Source organism: Symphodus melops (assembly GCF_947650265.1).
Source record: "Symphodus melops genome assembly, chromosome: 5".
In the NCBI taxonomy this organism is placed as follows: Eukaryota; Metazoa; Chordata; class Actinopteri; order Labriformes; family Labridae; genus Symphodus; species Symphodus melops.
Genome location: NC_136695.1, coordinates 17,799,236 through 17,819,043, shown reverse-complemented (window position 1 = coordinate 17,819,043; position 19,808 = coordinate 17,799,236). Strand labels below are relative to the sequence as shown.

Here is a 19,808-nt window from a genome sequence, read left to right as displayed (position 1 = left end):
CTTTGTAGGACCTTTCCAGCCCTTTGAACGCCTCACAAATGCCCTCGTGCAATAAACCACAACCACCGTCTCCACTTTTTATAAGGTGTGAAAACAGCAGAGCAGCGAGGGACTCTGTGACTGCAGTGAGGCAGCTTTTCTACAAGACCAGACAGTCAAATGTGAGATTGTTGTTAGACATCTCTCTCTTTTACACACACACACACACACACACACACACACACACACACACACACACACACACACACACACACACACACACACACACACACACACACACACACACGTACAAACAACATAAACTAAGGATAGCATTGGCCAACAGATGGTAGTCTCCAATAACATCAACAACCAACAAAAAACAAGCAAACAAACGAAAGAACATTGTGTTGCTGTTGACAGCTCGATGTCCTCGTGACGGTGTCCGAGCAGAGTGCTGCTGCTCCCTTATCGCCAGCAGGTGGCGGCAGCGGCTCGTGTCATGGAACAAACCGTATGATGTGTTCTGGGTAAGCCACGAACCACTCCCAATTTGACACAGACCTGCACCTTTCGTGTCGCTTTCGTCGTATATCATGTCTTCCTGCCGCGTGGCTCTTTCTGTTTCACTGTATCGTCATCTGTGGCATAAATTACTCCTGAAAGATTATTATTTCTTATTCTTATTTCAAGTCTAGACAGGAGTTCCTTTGAAATTTGCAGCTGCTTCTATAGAAAACACAAAAAACGTTTATCGAAAGACTTTACTTCATTCTTTTGTGTCCTAGTTCAGAGGAATATGTGCTTTTTGTAGAAATCTCAGGTGGATGCAAATATCTGACATTTTATTCATAAAAAACATTAAGGACAAGCATGAGACATCTACAGCAAGAAATCAAATACATGATGGCGCATTTTGCTATATATCTCAAAGCCACGGACTTGGCTGCATATACACAATATTCAAAATCTATAAAGATTTAACAACCCCCCCCCCCACACACACACACAAAGGCACGTAATCCCTCATCCTCCTCCAGGGGCTCGATTAAAACTTTCTTGGATCATGACTCAGTCATGAACTTTTTTTGAACGGTTCAAAAAGTGAGTGTCTTTTCAACCTTCCCTCCTCCCTTTTTTGTTCCTTCGACATCACCTCTACCTCCCTCCACCTCCTCATCTACCTCACCCTTACCCCCTTCTTTACGCCACAGAGGTCACCCACATGCAGCTCATTAAATTTCATTCCTTTTTTGGAAAAAACTGTATAAAGCTATCAAGATACATACGTTCCTAATATAAAAATATAGATATATTCCTAATATAAAATGAAATGAAGTCGGAAATGCATCGTTGGAAAATTGCTCATGATTCACTGTTTATCTTATATAAAAGCAGCTACTGCTGCAAAAAACAGAGAGTTGCCTTCAGTGACCTCTCACAACCCTCATACATCAAACCTCATGACACCACTGGTGACAGAGGAGGCCCCGAGTGAGCCGTGGAGGAGGCGTTCAGGGGAGCATGAGAGTCAGTTTCATTTTCACTGATCCTTGCTGTTGAGCTGAGGTTTTGGTTGACTTCAGATCAGAAGTTGGAATGTGATACTTTTTGTTTGCTATCTTCAAGGTCAAAACATTTATTTAGACGGTTCCTTAACAATGTCTCAAAAATTAACCAGTGTTTCATGTAAGTGTATGTGTGTTTTTTTATCAACCTCACACCGACTGGAAAGCATGCTTTTGATTGCAAATCCCTCCTTAAACGTGTTTCTGTATATATACAGGCTACGTATATAGGCTATACGTATAGCACTCAAAGATACAGCCACGTCTGACGGACACGGAGAGGAGAATGATGTAGTGTGAGTTGTATTTTTTTTTCTTGGTGATCTGACGTTTTTTTCATTGTCACGTCATCTTTGATTTTCTATGAGCCAAGACGATTTGTCCCATATGAGCATGTCAGTGATTTCTTTGGTATTTATCTATCAGTTTTCACTACAGTTCTGCATATGTCGCCGCGCAGAACAGTTTGATTTGTGGCTCTTTGGTGCGCCTGCAGTCATATCTGTCCAATCTTCACGTGATTCCACGCGGCCCAATAAATAAAACTGCAAAATGAAATGAAAATCCTTACGGGATCACCACACACACACACACACACACACACACACACACACACACACACACACACACACACACACACACGGAAAAGTAATCATCCAATAACCAGTTTTCAACAATACGGTTGTGAATAACATTGAACAGCTGTTGTGTAATAAATTTGAAAGTAACGTGCACTTGGAATCACTTCATAATGTCGTACAACAATCAATTTGGTTTAGTCGTTTATTTTGTAAATCTGATTTAAAACTTCACGCTTCACTATATCACACCCACAGAAGCCTAAAAACACACATACTGGATAGGTAACACATGGAAAGGGGTTGCTCTTTGTCACTGAAACCTCCCGTCAGTGGTCTCAGTTTGGCCCACTTGCTTCCCAGATGTTCCTTGTTGTCTGAGAACAGACGGGATACGTGCCGCACGTGTGAAGATCTCGTCCAGACACTGTCTGTCTGCTATCAAAAACAAGCCGCCAAATGTTGCTTTTATAGCTGCACAGCGCCAGACAGGAACAGCCTAGATCAGAATGTAACTGTAAAAAAAAGAGAAGAAGAAGAACAAAAAGAAGACGAAAATAAGTCCTGTGCAAATATCAACTAGCAGGGACAGAGTTCTATTTATTCATATCTAAATAATAAAATATCTAAAGACTGTTCTTTGTTCTCTGTATCTTTGGTGAATTTCCAAAGCTGAGTCGACTTAAATACGCGCTCTTACCACTTTATATAATTATAAACCATTTTTTTTGTAAATATATAAAGGTAAATACTCAAATAATCTTGTTAGTTTAAATATTTGCACCAACAGTTAAACATTTTTGCTTGACAACTAGCCAAGCACGAATTTAAATGTAATATTACTTATCAGTTGAAAATCAATTCGCGTAATTTATACTATTACATTATCTGAATGATTTCATACAGGTTCCAAAAGGACAAATATATTTTGTGTTAAAGAGCATGCATGCTTACAATTACCAATTAGTCCAAATACACAATTCTAGTCGCCTCAGCATTCAAGTAAAACATTTTAAACATTTGTGATAGAACAGAATCACTTGAAAATCAGTAGAAAGCTCTTGCTCTCAGAGCTCTCAGAGGTATGAGGCTGAATGGGTTTGCTGAATGCGGACGCACTCACCTTTGTAAACAATTGATTGTGCGTCAAAGCTGCTCCATTCGTTTCTAAACATTTACAAGTCAATTCTTGTCTTGTGTTTTAAATTAAGTCCTTTTTGCAAACGAAAAAGCGTCACAGTTTTACATTTGGATGTATATTGAGCGAATGTAGAAAAAAAAACACCTTTGTGCGTATAATGGCCGTGCGTCTCCTCCTTGCTCCTATTAAGAAAAAAAAAACTGCGTTTCTATCTAACTTCTCCTCTAGCTTACCCAGAGAGTGACCGTTCTCCTCCTGGTCGTGTATGATCTAAGGGAGCGTTAGATGGTTTAAGTGTATTCTTAGGGCAGCGAGCTGTCAGACCTTTTGGCGAGAAAGATTGATCATGCGCAGGCTACCAGGGCTCTTTGTTTAGAGCCGGAGCAATAAACAGCCATCAGATCCCCACCTTTTCATTGCTTCACACTACAGTGGCAAATTATTGCCCCTTTCCGCCATGTTAAAGCCAATAATGCTGAAGTGTATGGATGATGACTTAACTCAACATTACATTCCCTGCAGGTGAAATAAGCAAAATGTAATGGGATGTGAGACATGGAGCTGTACACTGTAAAACGCTGTTCAATGCCTTTTGAAAAACTTTCTTAGTCAGAAAATATGGTTTTAAATAGATTTATCATAAACTGATAAAGTAACCTTCAAAAAATAAAAATAATGTGATGGGTAAGGGAACTACGACGTAACCAAAATAAGCTTAAATATAACATCGAAATCTTGGAGAAAAGGACCCCCGACCCCTCCCTCTGTCATGTGTGGTGAGAATTTGTGTATATTGGGGGAGGGGTGGACATATTGCTTGCTGTCTGGTGGAGCCTTCCTCTCCAAGCATTTCTTACCAAAAGTCTCAAGATTAACGCCTTGGCACTGATAACGACTGTGGGCGTCGTTATGAGACGCAAATGTGACTGCTGGAATGATTTGTAGGGTGCCACCCCGGTAATAAACGCTCATAGAACATGCATCCTCACAAGCTCGCAAAAGTACAACACTCACACTCGTGCATTAAACCGCGAGGTGAGGTAGTCTGCGCCTGCGTGGACGCGCAAAGAGAAGACATGATGGCATTTGGATGCATTTTCCAAAGGGAAGGGGGCAGTAGTGAACAAACTGACCCCAAAAAACGTGTAAATAAAGCAGCCCCTACCCCCGGAATGAGGCGTTACCCCTCTGACTTTCTCGATCAATCACAGGGGACAGTGGCTCCTTTTGATAAAAAGCCCAAATTATCATTGGGCAGATGCAATCATGTGACAAGCAGCACGGTCTAATTCCAACAATGTCCACATGAAAACATGCAGTAGTTTATGGCTTACAGGTCTCCCTATACGGCTATACCTAGGAGTTTATGGAAATAAACTCTTAATTAATTTGATTTGGCTTGGAGTTTTCCAGAAACCCGAGAGGAGATGAATTACGGATTTGGGCGAGAAAGTGGTTTCATCAACAGCCAGCCTTCGCTTGCTGAGTGCCTGACATCTCTTACTAACCCTGTCGGTGATGCATTTCAAAGTTCATCAATCAAGAGCTCGGCGCTTTCACATTCGACATTGATTCCTCCTCCTTTTGAGCAGAGCATCCCCGGCCTGAGCCACAGCCGCTCGAAGCAGCAGGCGGCTGTGAAAGGCTGCAGCCCGGCGCAGTCTGCATCTCTACCCCCGCATTACCCGTGGATGAAGGAGAAGAAAAGCATCAAGAGGAAGCAGATTTCTGCGACAGCAACTGACTCCTCGCCTCCTTACTTCTCCCCCCAAGGCAAGACATGATGATTAATAACCTCCATGTTAGAAGGCTCCTCATTGTCTGCAAAAAAAAGGAGCTGCATCCACGGGCCTTGTCCAGCGTGGGCGTCCCCTTAAACCAGGACAGGATTTTTGATTTAAGTATGCTTAATCTCATCAACTAACGCACTGACTTGTGATGCAGTGTAAGAGTGTAAATGTTTGACAGTAATGGAGAGTGATAGATGATTCTTACACGGGCCGCTGGCACGTGCGTTAATCTTCACCCTCCGTGCTGTCCTGTCCACGAAGACCCATCATATTCTGCCGGGGCCCATAAATCATCCGAGTTCTTGCGCTCACTTCCTCGCCACAAGTTTTACCACATATAAACACATCCGTATGGAGGAAATGTTTGATTTTCAAATCATATTATTACAATCTTCATTTGGTTTATGTTTGTAGGTTCACCAGAGGCTTCAGATGGTGCTGCAGGCGGCGGAGGGGCATCCCGGAGACTGAGGACTGCGTACACCAACACACAACTTCTGGAACTGGAGAAGGAGTTCCACTTTAACAAATACCTGTGCAGACCGAGGCGCGTGGAAATAGCCGCTTTGTTGGATTTAAGCGAGAAGCAGGTGAAAGTTTGGTTTCAGAACCGGAGGATGAAGCACAAGAGGCAGACGCATAGCAAGGAGAACCGGGACAGTGAGGGAACATACGCGGGCCTGGACGACGGCGACGACACGCCGGAGGATGAGTTTTTCGAGGAGGTTGCGAAGGATGAGAGGTATTTCCAGCAGAATACTTTGACTTCACAACAGTTTCAAAGCGCTCTCAATGGAGAGCACCAGAGCCCGCCTGTTACGCCTTTAAACAGCAATGACAAAAATTTGAAACATTTTCCCAACGCGGCTCCTACTGTTCCAATCTGTGTGTCGACAATAGGCCGGGACAATGATGAGGATTCCCCGGGCCTGGACGTCTGTTCGCAGGATTTCCATGTTTTCTCATCCTTCTCTTCTTTCTCACCCAGTTTGTCAAATACGCACAATCCTTTGCCCTTATCGTCCGAAACGTTTGACCTTTTCTCTGAGACTCTCACAACAATCGACCTGCAGAATTTAAGCTTTTAAAACTCGGTGTATCTGTTTTAGACGCCTGTTTGCAGTGTGTTATATGTCAGTTGAAGCGTTGATTGGGGAATACATGTATATGACAAATGAGGTTAAATCAATCAAGCCTTTAAAGGCAGTTTACACAGTACATTTCTTTATGGCCCATGCGTTTTCAGTATGGCTGAGCAGAGTATTTTTCTTCAAATAAAACTTTATTTTGATTGCGATCAGCGGAACCATTTTGTCTCATTTTACACAATTGTGAGAGCTAATAAATGTAAGGTCTATGCATGAAAAATGTAAAACATGTCAGACAATTTGCTATGAGATACATCCATAATGACCGTGCATATTATTGTCATTATTAAAATAATAAAACATATTTAATGAAAACCCCAGGATATTTTCTAAACTATTTAAATGAGTTCATGTTCGTGTATTGATTCTACTTATCTAAAACTCTCCAAAACACTTCTCCAGCTAGATAGATAAATCGTAGAGCTACAAAAATAAGAAGAATTGATATTAATGTTAAAATGGCATGCTGCATTAGCTTAATGCGTCACTGTGGTATGAGTTTCTTTTGTTTCATTTTGGTTTGAATGAAATATGTTTTCTACGTGACAATTGTTTTGTTATTAACTCTCAGGATTTATTTGACCTAAAGAAGAAATGTATTGCCTACTTAGAAAAAAGTGAGCATTTGCAAGAAGGATTGACTCTAAGAGTCTTAGGCTAAAAGCCCAGCCTTTTCTTGGCTCTCTAATTAAATTTTATTGCCTATAAAACTCACAGCAGTGAGGGGGCCTGTTAATAGACTGATTCGTAATGCCATACAATCTTTTGGAATTAAGAATCATTTAAAAAAAAACTTTTTACGTTCGAAAATATTTAAGGTTAAATTTGAGGAAGCAGACGAATACTTTTTTGCATGGGTGCAAATAATTTCACTGGTTTTGTCATTTAAACGCATAAGCAACAGTTTAACCTGGTCCATCAGCAGTAATGGCTTTTTAACATTTATTTTCATATAGCTTTTTGTTATTATTCTAAAGGGGGTAAGTGAATGTCATTAGGCCATGTGGATTTCCTACACGTTCCCAGATTCCGTTAAATTGTTCACAGCTATACCAGTTGAACCGCGGCATAAAGAAGTCATAGGCTACTCATGGTATATGATTCTGTTGTTTATGACAAACACTGCTACTAAATGTCTGTGAGAAATGGTCCTTGAAAAGCCTTAAGTTTGATTTAGTTTTAGGAATCAAGATTAACGATCAAACTGATCATTTCCAGACTAAAGGCAACCTGATTCTTTTATATTTTCTGCGTTCATCCTGCAGCTCTTGCTGTAAGAGCCTGACAGCAACACTGAACAAGTTGAGCTGGTGAACCGCTTTTCCCGAATAATATATGGTATGAAGTGGTGATCATTCTGAAAACATGACGAAGTCTGAAAATGATGCATGTAAAGCCCAGGAGGCAGAGAGACCGTCAGGTTTGATTTGGTGCTGAGGCCACTTAGCTCTTTTTCAATGTGAAGACCCCACTGTGTCAGCATGTCAAAAGGTAAGATCACTTATCACTAAGCAAACTCTGCTGTAGTTTATTTTTACGAGCAGAACTATATACTTTTATTTTTTTTTACACTTTCTTTTTCAGATTTTAATATGAAAACTACAATATGTATATTTATTCATACAAACTTAAACTTGCTTCAAAGTTGCTTCATTAATAATGTGGTTATATGTGTTTGGTGACAGGCAGATTACAAATGAGTATGATAAAAACAGGAACTATTGAAAGGGAGGAGTTTGTGTGCTGACAGACGAGGAGGAGAGGCTTTGTGGGAAACTAGATACATCAGAGTGCCAGCAGATCCCTCCCTCCACGCAACCCCCCCCCCCCCCACCCCCCCTCACACAGGGATCAAAGGTCAAGCTGGCTCTACTCTACTCTCCAAACTGGGAGGAACTGCTGTTAGGTCAGAAGGGGGTCAGGTTTTGAATGACCACAGAGGAGTCTGAGGAATTTATTGGCTACTCATGGATATCTGAACAGGAAGTGACATCAGAAAAATTGTGTAGGACCACCATGATTTCTGACTATATCCACAGTCCTGTCTCTAAAAAATGCAACAATAAATCTTAAAAAAAAAAGCTCAAGTGAGTAACTTTCGTTTTTTTGGCGCCCCCTATGGACATGTTAAAGAACGGGTTTAATTATTTAATTTAATAATTAAAAACATCATGTCATGATTTCTTTAATCAATTGAACATAAAATAACTGTGAATCTTTGCAATGGAAATCACAAATAGAATGACTGCTTCTTGGTTTCACTGTTAATCCCCTAATATGAAATTTACCCCTGGCAGCAATTTCAAATGAGCATTCCTTCACATCTGCTGATGGTCATGTTTGGTTTTGTAGGTCATACATGGCATCACTAGTCTTTGTAATAATTAAATTAAACTCCTCACAGGGCCCAAAAATAAAATGTTGTAAGGATGAGGCCCATGTCTTTTCAAAACTCCTGGACAGAAACAAAATGTTCTCCTCACCATCTCGTTACAGCACCTGCAGCTATGCACTTACATTTCTTCTTGTCATTTTTCAATGACAACAACAGGGTATACAGTTCAAAGGCTTTGCCTTTTACCCTGGATTGGTTGATACTGGCTGTCAAAAGATGAGAGATGAATGAGTGACACCTTTAAAAACAATGTGACAAGGTGTCTGCTTTCACTGAATACACCAGGAGGCACACCTCCTGCACGTTTTTTAAACTCTCGCATCAAGGGGCTGCATCGGATTAGGTTAAAGAAGTGCTTGTCGTAAATCTTACAAAGCAAATGTCTTAATTACTCACAGAAATTAGTCGTATCAAGGAATTTACAAGTACAGGAAGCACAGACTGTTGTTGATATAATCTTGGCACGCGACCCTCCTCGGCAGTGTGATATAACTGCCCCTTTGATGATTAATGACCCTGTTTTGATTTACAGCGTTGACATATTCATAAACTCAATGTGTCTGCATCATTGTCAGAAAAGACCCTCCCAATGTGTCCAGTGAGTCAGTTACAGCGCAATAGAAATATTGGTCAGAATCAATTAACAACATGATCGACTTTATTAGTCTGTTAAGCGCCATTAAACCTTTCAATCCCCGACGTCATCATCCGCAGCAGCAGCAGGCAAAAATACATGTACAGGCGCACACACACAGGCTGATGGAGCTATAAACATCAGAGTGGGTGTCGAGCAACAGTGGTCAGTGATTTAGCTGTTGAACTTCCGTGTCTGCTTCTTCCGTGTCAAGTGAGGTTTCCTGCTCTTCGGCCAAACAATTCACTGCTGCCTAACTGAAAACATACTCCAAACAATGCGACCCATTCCCGAGGAGCTAACGACGCTCATCTCAGGTAAGATCTGCATACATTCAGCCGATCTGTACATGTTTGTTGGTTTCTGTGTTCTTTTGTGGCTAATTGCAGGAAAAGAGACGTTTGTAAAAAAAGAGGAAGCGTGCACTTAATATGGATGACTAACTCCGAGTCCACCAAATCCTCACATTACAGATCTGCTGATGACTAGAGTTCACAATGTGCGCTTTGAGTTCACAATGTGCGCTTTGACATCACTTTTTCCAACTTTCTCTGTCTTGTATTGCTTTGAAACTCAATAGAACGATCAGTAAGGAGCTATTTGGCTACCTCTAGTGTGAATGTTTCGTGTACTCTTGTTTAGATCTTGAACACTTCCTATGTGATGGATTAAAAGGGGAAAACCTCAGCAAGAAGGCAAAAGAGAAGAAGGAGACCTTCATCAAACGGATTAAGGAGGTCAAGTTGGGGTATGACTGTTTGCTTGGTAGAATATCATGATGCTGTTTTTGAGTTTGGTTTTACACATTAGACATGTGACTGTTCATTGATTCTGATGCAGAGATAAAATGTCTCCCCAACAGTTTTCCACAAGATTTCAAGGACAAAAGTGAGTGTTGTCTTCATAATGAGTCTATTTCCTCTATAGATACACTACTGGTTTTCTAACCTCTTGTCTTGACACACAAACAAAATCACATGATCAACCAAATCTACCACATCCTTAAGATGTATTACTAATACAGTGCATCCAAATATAATAATACCATCATCTTTTTCTTTCATTTCATTTCATTTATTTTCTTTAACAAGGGACAGTGTGCAACGGTGATTCTTTTCTTACAACAGATTTGTCTTCAATTTGAATATCTAATTTGGTTGTTGTACTGTAACGTTTTATCTCCCTGGTCATTTAAGTCTCTTCATATGAGCTGCTCTTAAACTATTGTGTTACACCATAACGTGCACCTTCACTCCACAGCGCTGTTTCCTCCTGCAGGTGGAGATGACTCTGACGATGAGGAGGAGTTTGACAGCAACAACGACGGCGGGTCGCTGCAGTCTGAGCGCACAGACAAAGATGACGAGGCCCTTGAAGGTAAACCACATAGCAGACGCGCTAACTATTAACTGCTGCAAATACAAGTGTTCAAAATTGCATCTGAGTATGAAGAATATAAAAATCTTTGCATCCGCTCTGTGGAGAAAGTGACTTTGAGTGGCACAATGAGGGAGACATTCCAACTGTAACTTGGCAACATACTTGAGGAGCAATCCAGGGGCACAACTGCTACTCCCACCACCTCTTTCACCCCACCTCTTTGACAGCCTGAGCATGCTTTATTACTCTCAACCACAGTCGGGGGACTGAAAATGACTTCCATGGCTGTAGTTTGAGGCAAAAATAACATTCCTCAATATACAGTAGTTTAAACCGTGTGCTCTCAATTGTTGCTCGCGATGCAGGACTTTCTGTTTTAGGTTTATAAACAGAGCATCAGTGAAATACTTGTGAAATGGTGTTTAGGGCTCTGTCTGGGGTTTATGGGCTGTAAGCAGCTGCTAGCTTTATGGCTTCTCTTTCACACAAAGCAACTTTGACACAGCAGTTGAACATTTGCATTGAAGTTGCACACTGCAACAGGAATCCTTCCTGTCAGAGGCATTGCATAGCTTAGTGGAGCCTTGATGTTACTTATTTTTACATCAGTTGAATGTTTTTGGAATTTTTTTTAATATTTAAAGAGTGCAAAATCGGACTTCATCTTTGATTTTAAATGATAAAAACACTTTAAAGAATGGGTTCAGTGAGAACACTGACACCCCCCACCCCCCCCTTTGTGGATCCCTGAACTCTTTTCCAGGAGCTCAGCAGTCTCCACCTGTGGCAGCTCAGGACCTGACGTCTGTCTTTAAAGCGGGATACCTGGAGAAGCGCAGAAAGGGTGTGTTCTCTTCTCATAACATACAAGGCTGTGCTTTTTTTAAAAAAAAAAGGAATGTTACTTCATTTAGTAAACTCTGAATCATTTGTTACATTTTCAAAATGAAGCATAAATAAACACATTTATATAAAGTGAATATTAAACTCCACATACAATTACAACACCCAACAACATTAGCTAATCACGTGTCACGTGATGTACTACAAGACAAGGTTGAACCCATATACTGTATGTGATGCACAGTTCTGCAATATTTAGCTTTTATTAATTTCAATATAAACCAAAAATACAGTATCTATTCAAAGACTGTTATTCATCCTCCCTCTATAGATCACAGCTTTTTTGGCACCGAGTGGCAGAAGAGATGGTGTGCTCTAAGCCATCAGACCTTTTACTACTACGGCAGTGAGAAAGGTACTTCAGTTTTTTAACCCTATTTTCCCAATAATCACACAATGCTGATATCATTTATTGGCAAGGTGTTTGGCCTTCTGCTTTTGTCTGCCAGGTTTTGTCAGTGTCATTGCAGTTATGTGAACACTTACGATAATGTTACATGTCATAATTGTTTGCAATAGACAAACAGCAGAAGGGGGAGTTCAGTATCGATGGCTACTCTGTCAAAATGAACAGCAGCTTACGGAAAGACTCCAAGAAAGACTGTTGCTTTGAAATTTCAGCTCCAGACAAGCGAATATATCAGGTGAGCTCTTGATGCTGATTTGAGTCATTACTCTTCTTAATGTACATAAATTGTAAAAACAAATGCAGACTTGAGATGTGACATGTTTAAACTTGTAAATTCATGTTTGTACCTTGACTTCATTCAGTGCTTTTAAAACCCGTTCATTCATTTGACACTGCTGCCTCTGCAATGTTTCAACCTGACGCGCATAACTTAAAATGTCTAAATGAGGGTCTCTAACATCCAGGCCCTTCCATGCGGAACATTTTAATATGCATAAATGAAGTATTATTTGTTTATGTTAATTATTACATGAAGGGCTGCATGCTGCACTGACAGCAGTTTTCACTTCTCTCCTCTTTCATTTCACAGTTTTGTGCGTCATCAGTGAAAGAGGCGGAGGAATGGGTAAAACAGATTGACTTTGTTATAAAAGGTTTGAACTGTTTCAATCTAACATTCTATTAAACCCCCCTAATGTAACAACTTGTAGCCTTGTAGATTTCAAAAAATCTACAGTATTTAAAGAATGAAATAAACAAATGTTGGCTCTGTTAATGCATGAGTAAAAAAAAATGTCTCTCTGTTTGCAGATATGTCAGGCATCATCCCAGAAGATGAAGAGGAACAGGAACTATACGATGATGTTGGTAATATTGAGCAGGAAGAGCAGTCTGAGGCGATAGATGAAGACATCTATGAGGAGCTCCCAGGTCAGAACACACTGTTTATCCCTGTGGAAATCTGTGTTATTCTACACAGCATGCATTAAATGTCTCTAATCTGCTATTGGGATTTTCTTTTGTTTCAGTCATTTGTTCCTTTTCTGCCATTGCACACTTCCTCATTCTGTTATTGGAAACAGATTCAGAAGCTCTAGCTAACAGTGCACTTAACCATCTATATGCTCTCGTGTTTTCTTTCCAGAGGATGAAATACCCACTCCAGCGAAGCCACCTCCAAAGTTGGATTTGGCGAACAAACCTGCTCCTCCTCCTGCAGGTACACAGCACAGACGTGTATCTATTTTAGCACCACATAGGTTTAGGTGCTTAATTTATTTAATATTAAATTGGACTGGACTGTGAAACATAGTGTTGTTGTTACTTTGTGCATACTCACAGTTCTTAGCCATAGCAAAGGAGAAGTGACGCATACAGGGGAAGTTTATGTGAACGGTGTGACTGAATGTTGACACAATGCTGGAAATAACTTTCAGCTGATTTTGGTAACTTCCTTTTAAGATAAATGACGTACATCAGTTTTGTAAGTACCAAAATACCATGCTGTCTGTCCTTATCTACTGACAGAGAGAAAAATCCCAATAACATCAAAAAGGTCTGAGGGAAACCACAAACAGGAAGTGTTCCTACTTTAGATCAATAAATAGGCTAAGAGGTATAACCATTAACTATGTATTAAACATTAACAAGCTATTTGTATCCTCATTCTTTCTTACTATAGAACTTCAAAAGCTCATCTCAATTTCAGGCCCCTAAGTAAATAAAAGCCTGAATTTTCATGGTAACTGTATTAAGGATATTTTTTTAGTAATGTAGAAGTTTAGTCTTTGACAGTAAATGAAACAAAAATGCTGCAAATAAAAGCTACAACATTTCAATATATATTATTATTTCAATTTATCCAATTTATTTCAATTTATTATTTTCAGATTTATTATTCTAAATTCAGTTTAAAAAAGCTGAAAGCAGATAACTTCTTTGTACTTTTAATACTAAAAGCAGACAACTTAAACAATAGATCACACTATCATTGCATTATGAAAAGAAGCTGTCCTTGAAATGTGTTTTATGTGAGAGTTAAAGGACATATCTTGAACAAATAGAACGCCTACATTCCTAACACTGGCACTAGAGGCCACGCTGATGCCACAAAGGGCTGTTGTTTCATCAGAGAAAGACACTCTGAGGTCCAGATCTCCATCTGTCAGTCAACTACACCTCTCTCTTTTTTGTGTGTTTTAATTGTGAAAGTACATTACTTTCTCAGTGTGAAAAGACGTCATACTCGGAACCCATCCATCATTAATAGGTAGAATGAACTCCAAGCTTCTGTTTGCCTCCACTTCTAGTTCAGTCTCTGCACTGCCTCCTGCTGGTGTTGCTGCACCGTCAGACCTGTGGGACTAATGAGATTACTCATCTCTTATCATCTTCTTTACTCCTGTATCCCTTCAGTTGATAAGAGCACTGACTACCAAAACTACTACCAGGGTTTATGGGACTGTGTAGCAGACCAACCGGATGAGTTGTCCTTCAAACGTGGAGACGCCATTTATATCCTGAGCAAGGTATGCTAAGGGAACCCTTTTTCTTTTAGAGGTAAAACATTATTCTGTCTCTGTGTTTACGAGTTTTCTTCATGCATGGATAAGCCAGGATTAAGTCCAACCAAGCAAAGCAAAAGTTTTAAGAGTCAGAGTAGTGATGAGTAGTGGAATTAATAGCGGTTGAGTAGTCCGAATAGTTCTGCTGGTCCCAGACCACCTAAAGTGAGTTATTTCAGGGCCCTCAGAGAAGTTGTATGTACACATCTCTTACTGGCAGCATCTGGCCCGCCTCCTGGAGGTGGACGACTGATGGTAAGAGGCAGACTGGGCTCGGTTCTCTCTCTGGAACCATGATTGGGATTAGTTGTGTCACAACGGAAACTGTTTTAGTGCTGTTGGCGGAGGCTGGGCTTTGCTGGCACACAGTGCCATTCCATCACTTCCATCTGGACTGTTTCAGCATGCTGTCGATGCTGCCATGCCAGGCAATGAGCAGCCCGCAGCCCACACACCTCTCAGACGTCTCTCACACCTCCCCAAATAGGAATGTGTGTTCTCAGGAAACCCAGGCTCAGTCCGCCACTCCATTCAGAGCAGGTGAGGACGTGTGGTGGACGCACAATTTCCGAGGCTTGTCGCCTTTGCGTGTGTGCCAGTTAATGAGGACTTAGGGGCCGTTCTTTACCTTTATTATGTCACTAAACAGGAGTCCTTTTGTGCTCCTCTGCTTCGTATGAATGCAGAATTGGATTTTGTCTTGATGCAAAATAGTCTAGCATTAGAACATCCCACAGCCAATTGGTCTACTAATATTTTACTTTTACAGTTTTATGTCGACCCTGTGGTTTGCGTAAAATAAAAGTGTGAAATATGCACCATCTAGACTGGGTATATTTCCTGTCTGGTTTGGTTTCTATGGAGCGTGAAGTCAACTGAGACTTACTGTTGTCAACTGGCCAGCTCAATTTCAAAATTCAAGTCTGCCATCTAGTGGCAGCTCGAAGACATGAAGCCGAGCCTTGACATGAAATTCTTTCTTATTTTCAGTATGAATAGCTTTGTTTCCTGATTTATAAATAGACATTTAAATCTTCCAAAAATGTGATTGTTTTTTTTGTCCTACAAGCTCCATGAAAAGGAATCCCTTTTTAATATTTAAGGAGAAAAAAGCAAGCTCACAATTATGCTTTAGGTAAATAATGTATTTGGAAAAAATGATCATCTGTTGACCAGCTAATTGATGAAATGATCCAACACTAATGGAAAGAAACAAATGTACAAAGCAGACAGACCCATCAATGCTTGATGGCCAAATGCTTGTTTATGACTCCTTCTATGTGTTTGGAAAAGGACCCAAGAATCAAGTTGCCCTTTCACTCAGACTGGGAGTGCCATTAGCTGAAACCTTGGTGTTGGGGGTTGTGGCCTGTGTGAGGGCAATGACCATAAAACCTGTCTGGACTGCAACAGCCAGCTGCAACTAAAGGGACGGTCGCTTTCTTCCCCTCCTCCTTCCTTACTTACTTACCTCCCTCATTCTCTTTCCTCCCTTTTCTTTGTGTCCCTCCCCCAATTCCAGAGCCCAGAAATAGCTGCAGTGTTACAGCGAGACCCCCCACTCAGGACCTGGCTGTTGATTATAGGGCATGGCTCGGAGTGAGGGAGAGTGTGGTGTCTAGAGATTCTGCACCCACACCCACCCCCCCATCGCCTTTTAGTCTCAGAACATAAAACTAATTGAGATGTGATGTCTCACTTAATTTAGGTGCTTGATGGGTTGATCAAATGTAAACTCTGCCCAAACAATTTGCTGCTGCATGTTTTTCAAAAATTGTGCTGGAAAATTTGGAGCTTCTAATTTAATAATAAAAAAAGATATATAAAGGAATAATGTTGTAAATTAAATGTCTACATAATGGACAATTATCTTTCATTGTTTCTCTGGGGTTTTTGTAACTGACAGAAATGTTTTTTAAACTTAGATATTAAACTAGTAAACCAAATGACATTACCTGTTTCGTGTTAGGCACATGCCATTATGTCAATTTTTGTTTTTAATTCACAAAAAATGCAGGCAAACTCCTGCACATGACTGATGGCTTCTGGTTTTTAGGAAGTTTCAGTGCTTTTACGACTTATCAACCATTAAAATGAGATTGTGTCATTTTGAATCCCATGGTTCCAGAAATTTTCACAACCTTAATCAGTCCATCTGTCCACCCACAGTCAGTGCTCGAGATCCTTATCCTTTGCAAAAGTATGAAACATTTCTGCTATATTTCATTCAAACTGGCGAAAACAAAGAAATTGATCTTCCAACTGTTGAAAAGTGATAATATACAACATGATACACTTCATTTACCCCTTGGTATATGCTGCATCCATATAAAAAATAATATTAATGGGACAGTAGTATTACCAAGAGCAGGGTATTTGAGTAAATGAGGGCTTTGTCACCAGCGTGCCACATGTCTGTATGTCTGCTTATGTTGTGTCCCACATTTACTCAGGCACAACTTATTTGTGGGCCAGAACTACACAATGAGGTGTTGCTCATTTCAAAGGCCTGCTGCAGGAAGTCATAACGTGCTCGCACACAGTCAGGTCTCGCACTCTCTTACACACACCTTATGTCAATGTGCTACATTATCCCTCAGGGGCCTGTGAAATGGAGTTTGAGACGTGTGATACATTCTTGAAGTGAATTAGTCTCTTTGTATCCGGATGATGTTTAATTTGCCTTCAATTGTCTCGATCATCTGACACCGTGGACTGGACAGCCCCCATCAGCAAACAAGTGTCCATGTTAGCCATAACTATTGCTGTAATCTTTCTCCCTCTACTTACATCTACCACTCCTTCTGGGAGTAAATGGACACAGATGTGCTCCTTCTCGGTCCCTGGGTTTTTGCATTGATTTTATACATTGTGCAGGTTCCTCTTTCTTTGTCCTTGTCAGAACATGATCCCCTGTGTTGATTCATGTCCTGGGAGGACTTTGATATGAGAGAGAGAGAGAGAGATTCTTCTCTTGATCTTCCCTCACAGTTTCCTCCTCACATCTCAGCATGCTGACAGCCATTTGGAGCTATTACTTGTCATGTTGTGACAGATTTATGTCTGATGTGCTTTATACACACTCTGGGTTTTTATGTGTGGAGTGGAGGGGAATGAGTGCAGGCTCGAAAGCAATACCAGGGAGAGAGAATGAGAAGAACGAGAACGAATGAAGTTGTTGATGGGGTACAGTATACTTGTTGTTTTGGAGGAGCGAGTGAAAGAGAATTTTATGCCTTTATCAGACTGCTGAGATTGGCCCTTCCACCCTGTCCTCACATCCTGTTATGGCTCTTCTTCAGATGTGAAAAATTACTTTGACATGACATTTGAATTTTAAGACAGATCTCTTCATTTTGATTTAAAGACACACGTTTGAATTACAGTTTTTTTAGGGTATCGTTGTCTACTTGTATTATAAGAGAAAACAAATAGTTGTGTCATCCTCTCTATTCTTCTTTTTCCGTGTCTGTAGGACTACCAGAATTATGGCTGGTGGGTCGGAGAGAAGAACGGAGCGATAGGAATCGTTCCCAAAGAGTACCTGTTGGAGCTTTATGCTCTATAAACACATGCTGTGTGAGTTGCTACATGAACACGTTTTATTTTGAACTATTGTTTGCTCATTTTGGGGATTGGATGGCAATGAGTGACGAAGACCATGTTTAAAAGTATTTTTCTACTGCTTGTTTGTAGTTTTTTTTATTATTATTGTTTAGCCACAACATTTCTTTTTGCAAATGTATTATTATTAATGGTCAGAGGAATAAAGCTTTAAAAATACCTGTTTCATGAAAGCTTTCGTTCTTTAATTTGGCACTTAAGCCACAAGGTGGCAATAGCATCTCTCCCAAGGCCATATATTAAACAGTGACAAAGATGCTTAGGCAGATTTATAGAAGTATTTTCTGGGGTAAAACATTAGGAATAAGCTCAGTTATCGAAAACATTTTAGGCTACTGAATCATGATTTTTCTCTTATCATGCAGCCAAGTAAAATTGTTAATTAATTGGTCTTTAAATACTAGGACTTCTTTTGGTCAGCTCTTTTATCCCAAGCTTCACAGAAATGCTGGGCTTCTTTTTATGGCACCTGAGAGACAAAGCTGGGCAGAGGATCACAGTGTGGCAGATGGCTGGCTGTGCTGCATGCCTGACTGAAATGGCTGAGGTGCACTAATAAGACAACCACCCTCACAGATAGCAGGGACACTTATCACCCTCTAAGGGGCTGTTTGACAGCAGGCGAAGTTGCATTTGCTGGGCTTATCCCACTGAGGTTACACACATACTGTAGATTTTTTTTTTTACCATCTCCTAGCTGACATACACAAGTTGCAAAGCATTTTTTTTTTCATCTATTAGGATCATGCTTTTCTTTTGGGTTGTTAAAAACAATACCAGCCTTACCAAGGTTATTCAAGGTTGTCAGAAAGCGAAGCAAAATATGATCATTAACCAATACCTCATTGTGTCTTTCCTCTATTTTTCTTTCGCTCCTGTCTTTCTGTTTTGTTCCCGCTGAGTGATGAGCTCGTCCTCTGTCCTCTGGGTGACATTCAAAGCCAACATAAATCTTGCTCTTTATGGTACAGTACAGCAATAAAGCCTCTCTGCTAATTGGAGAGTAATGAATTACCATAATTAGTTATTGAATATACAACATTGGATGTGGAAAGGAAGTGCTTTTCTTGGGATGCAGAGAAAAAAAGGTGTTGACACATTACAACATTACTGACAATGTTAATGTGTATTTTGAAGCACCATCTTTTAGATTAAAAGACACTTAAAACATGTTTTTTTGGTAATTTGTGAATCAGAAACACAAATATTTCTTTCCTGCTGACATAGCTCTGTATTTCCCCCTTTTTAATGTAAGGCTATGGGTTAGGTTGCCAAAGGCAAGTAAGGCTAAATATTGCCTCTCATTTTAATGTGCCAATAAAGGATTTCCTTAATGGATGTCAACTACACTCCTACCTCCCCTCTTAGATGTGGACAGCCATATCTTCAGAATATACAGGTTCTTTTATTGCAATTTAACATCAAGATATAATGTTTCATAGATAAATGCCACTATGCCATTAATCTAAGGAACACTAAATTACACTAATGATACCAGAATATCCCTAATTAATACTTACAACCATAAAAATACTCTTTTACCAGCCAAATATATAAAGACAGAGCTGCTAAGTAACGGTAAATAACATTGGATGTGTTTAAAAAGATGATTAGAATATAAAACAAACGTCTCTTTAGGACAGAACACATTCAAAGTCATTTTAATCTTGATCTGATCAGGTATTATTTTCTACA

At 40.1% G+C, this 19,808-nt stretch overlaps 2 protein-coding genes across 4 annotated transcripts; both read left to right on the top strand.

Moving 5' to 3' along the window:
- Positions 1-4,569: 4,569 nt before the first annotated feature.
- hoxa2b (homeobox A2b) lies at positions 4,570-6,355 on the top strand. 2 transcript variants are annotated; one of them, XM_079343007.1, is made up of 3 exons: positions 4,570-4,777; positions 4,859-5,039; positions 5,471-6,355. In XM_079343007.1, exons 1-3 carry the CDS (start codon positions 4,694-4,696, stop codon positions 6,142-6,144), a joined length of 939 nt encoding a protein of 312 aa, XP_079199133.1. In that variant the 5' UTR covers positions 4,570-4,693; the 3' UTR covers positions 6,145-6,355. The 2 variants fall into 2 exon arrangements, with proteins under 2 accessions (XP_079199133.1, XP_079199132.1); XM_079343006.1 differs by having other exon boundaries at positions 4,570-5,039.
- Positions 6,356-9,286: 2,931 nt separating this feature from the next.
- skap2 (src kinase associated phosphoprotein 2) lies at positions 9,287-18,272 on the top strand. 2 transcript variants are annotated; one of them, XM_079344453.1, is made up of 12 exons: positions 9,287-9,550; positions 9,876-9,981; positions 10,096-10,121; positions 10,512-10,610; positions 11,377-11,457; positions 11,788-11,871; positions 12,036-12,160; positions 12,515-12,578; positions 12,736-12,855; positions 13,070-13,144; positions 14,341-14,453; positions 17,965-18,272. In XM_079344453.1, the coding sequence occupies exons 1-12, from the start codon at positions 9,511-9,513 to the stop codon at positions 18,055-18,057; spliced, it is 1,026 nt and encodes a 341-aa protein (XP_079200579.1). In that variant the 5' UTR covers positions 9,287-9,510; the 3' UTR covers positions 18,058-18,272. The 2 variants fall into 2 exon arrangements, with proteins under 2 accessions (XP_079200579.1, XP_079200578.1); XM_079344452.1 differs by having other exon boundaries at positions 10,494-10,610.
- The last annotated feature ends 1,536 nt before the right edge of the window (positions 18,273-19,808 follow it).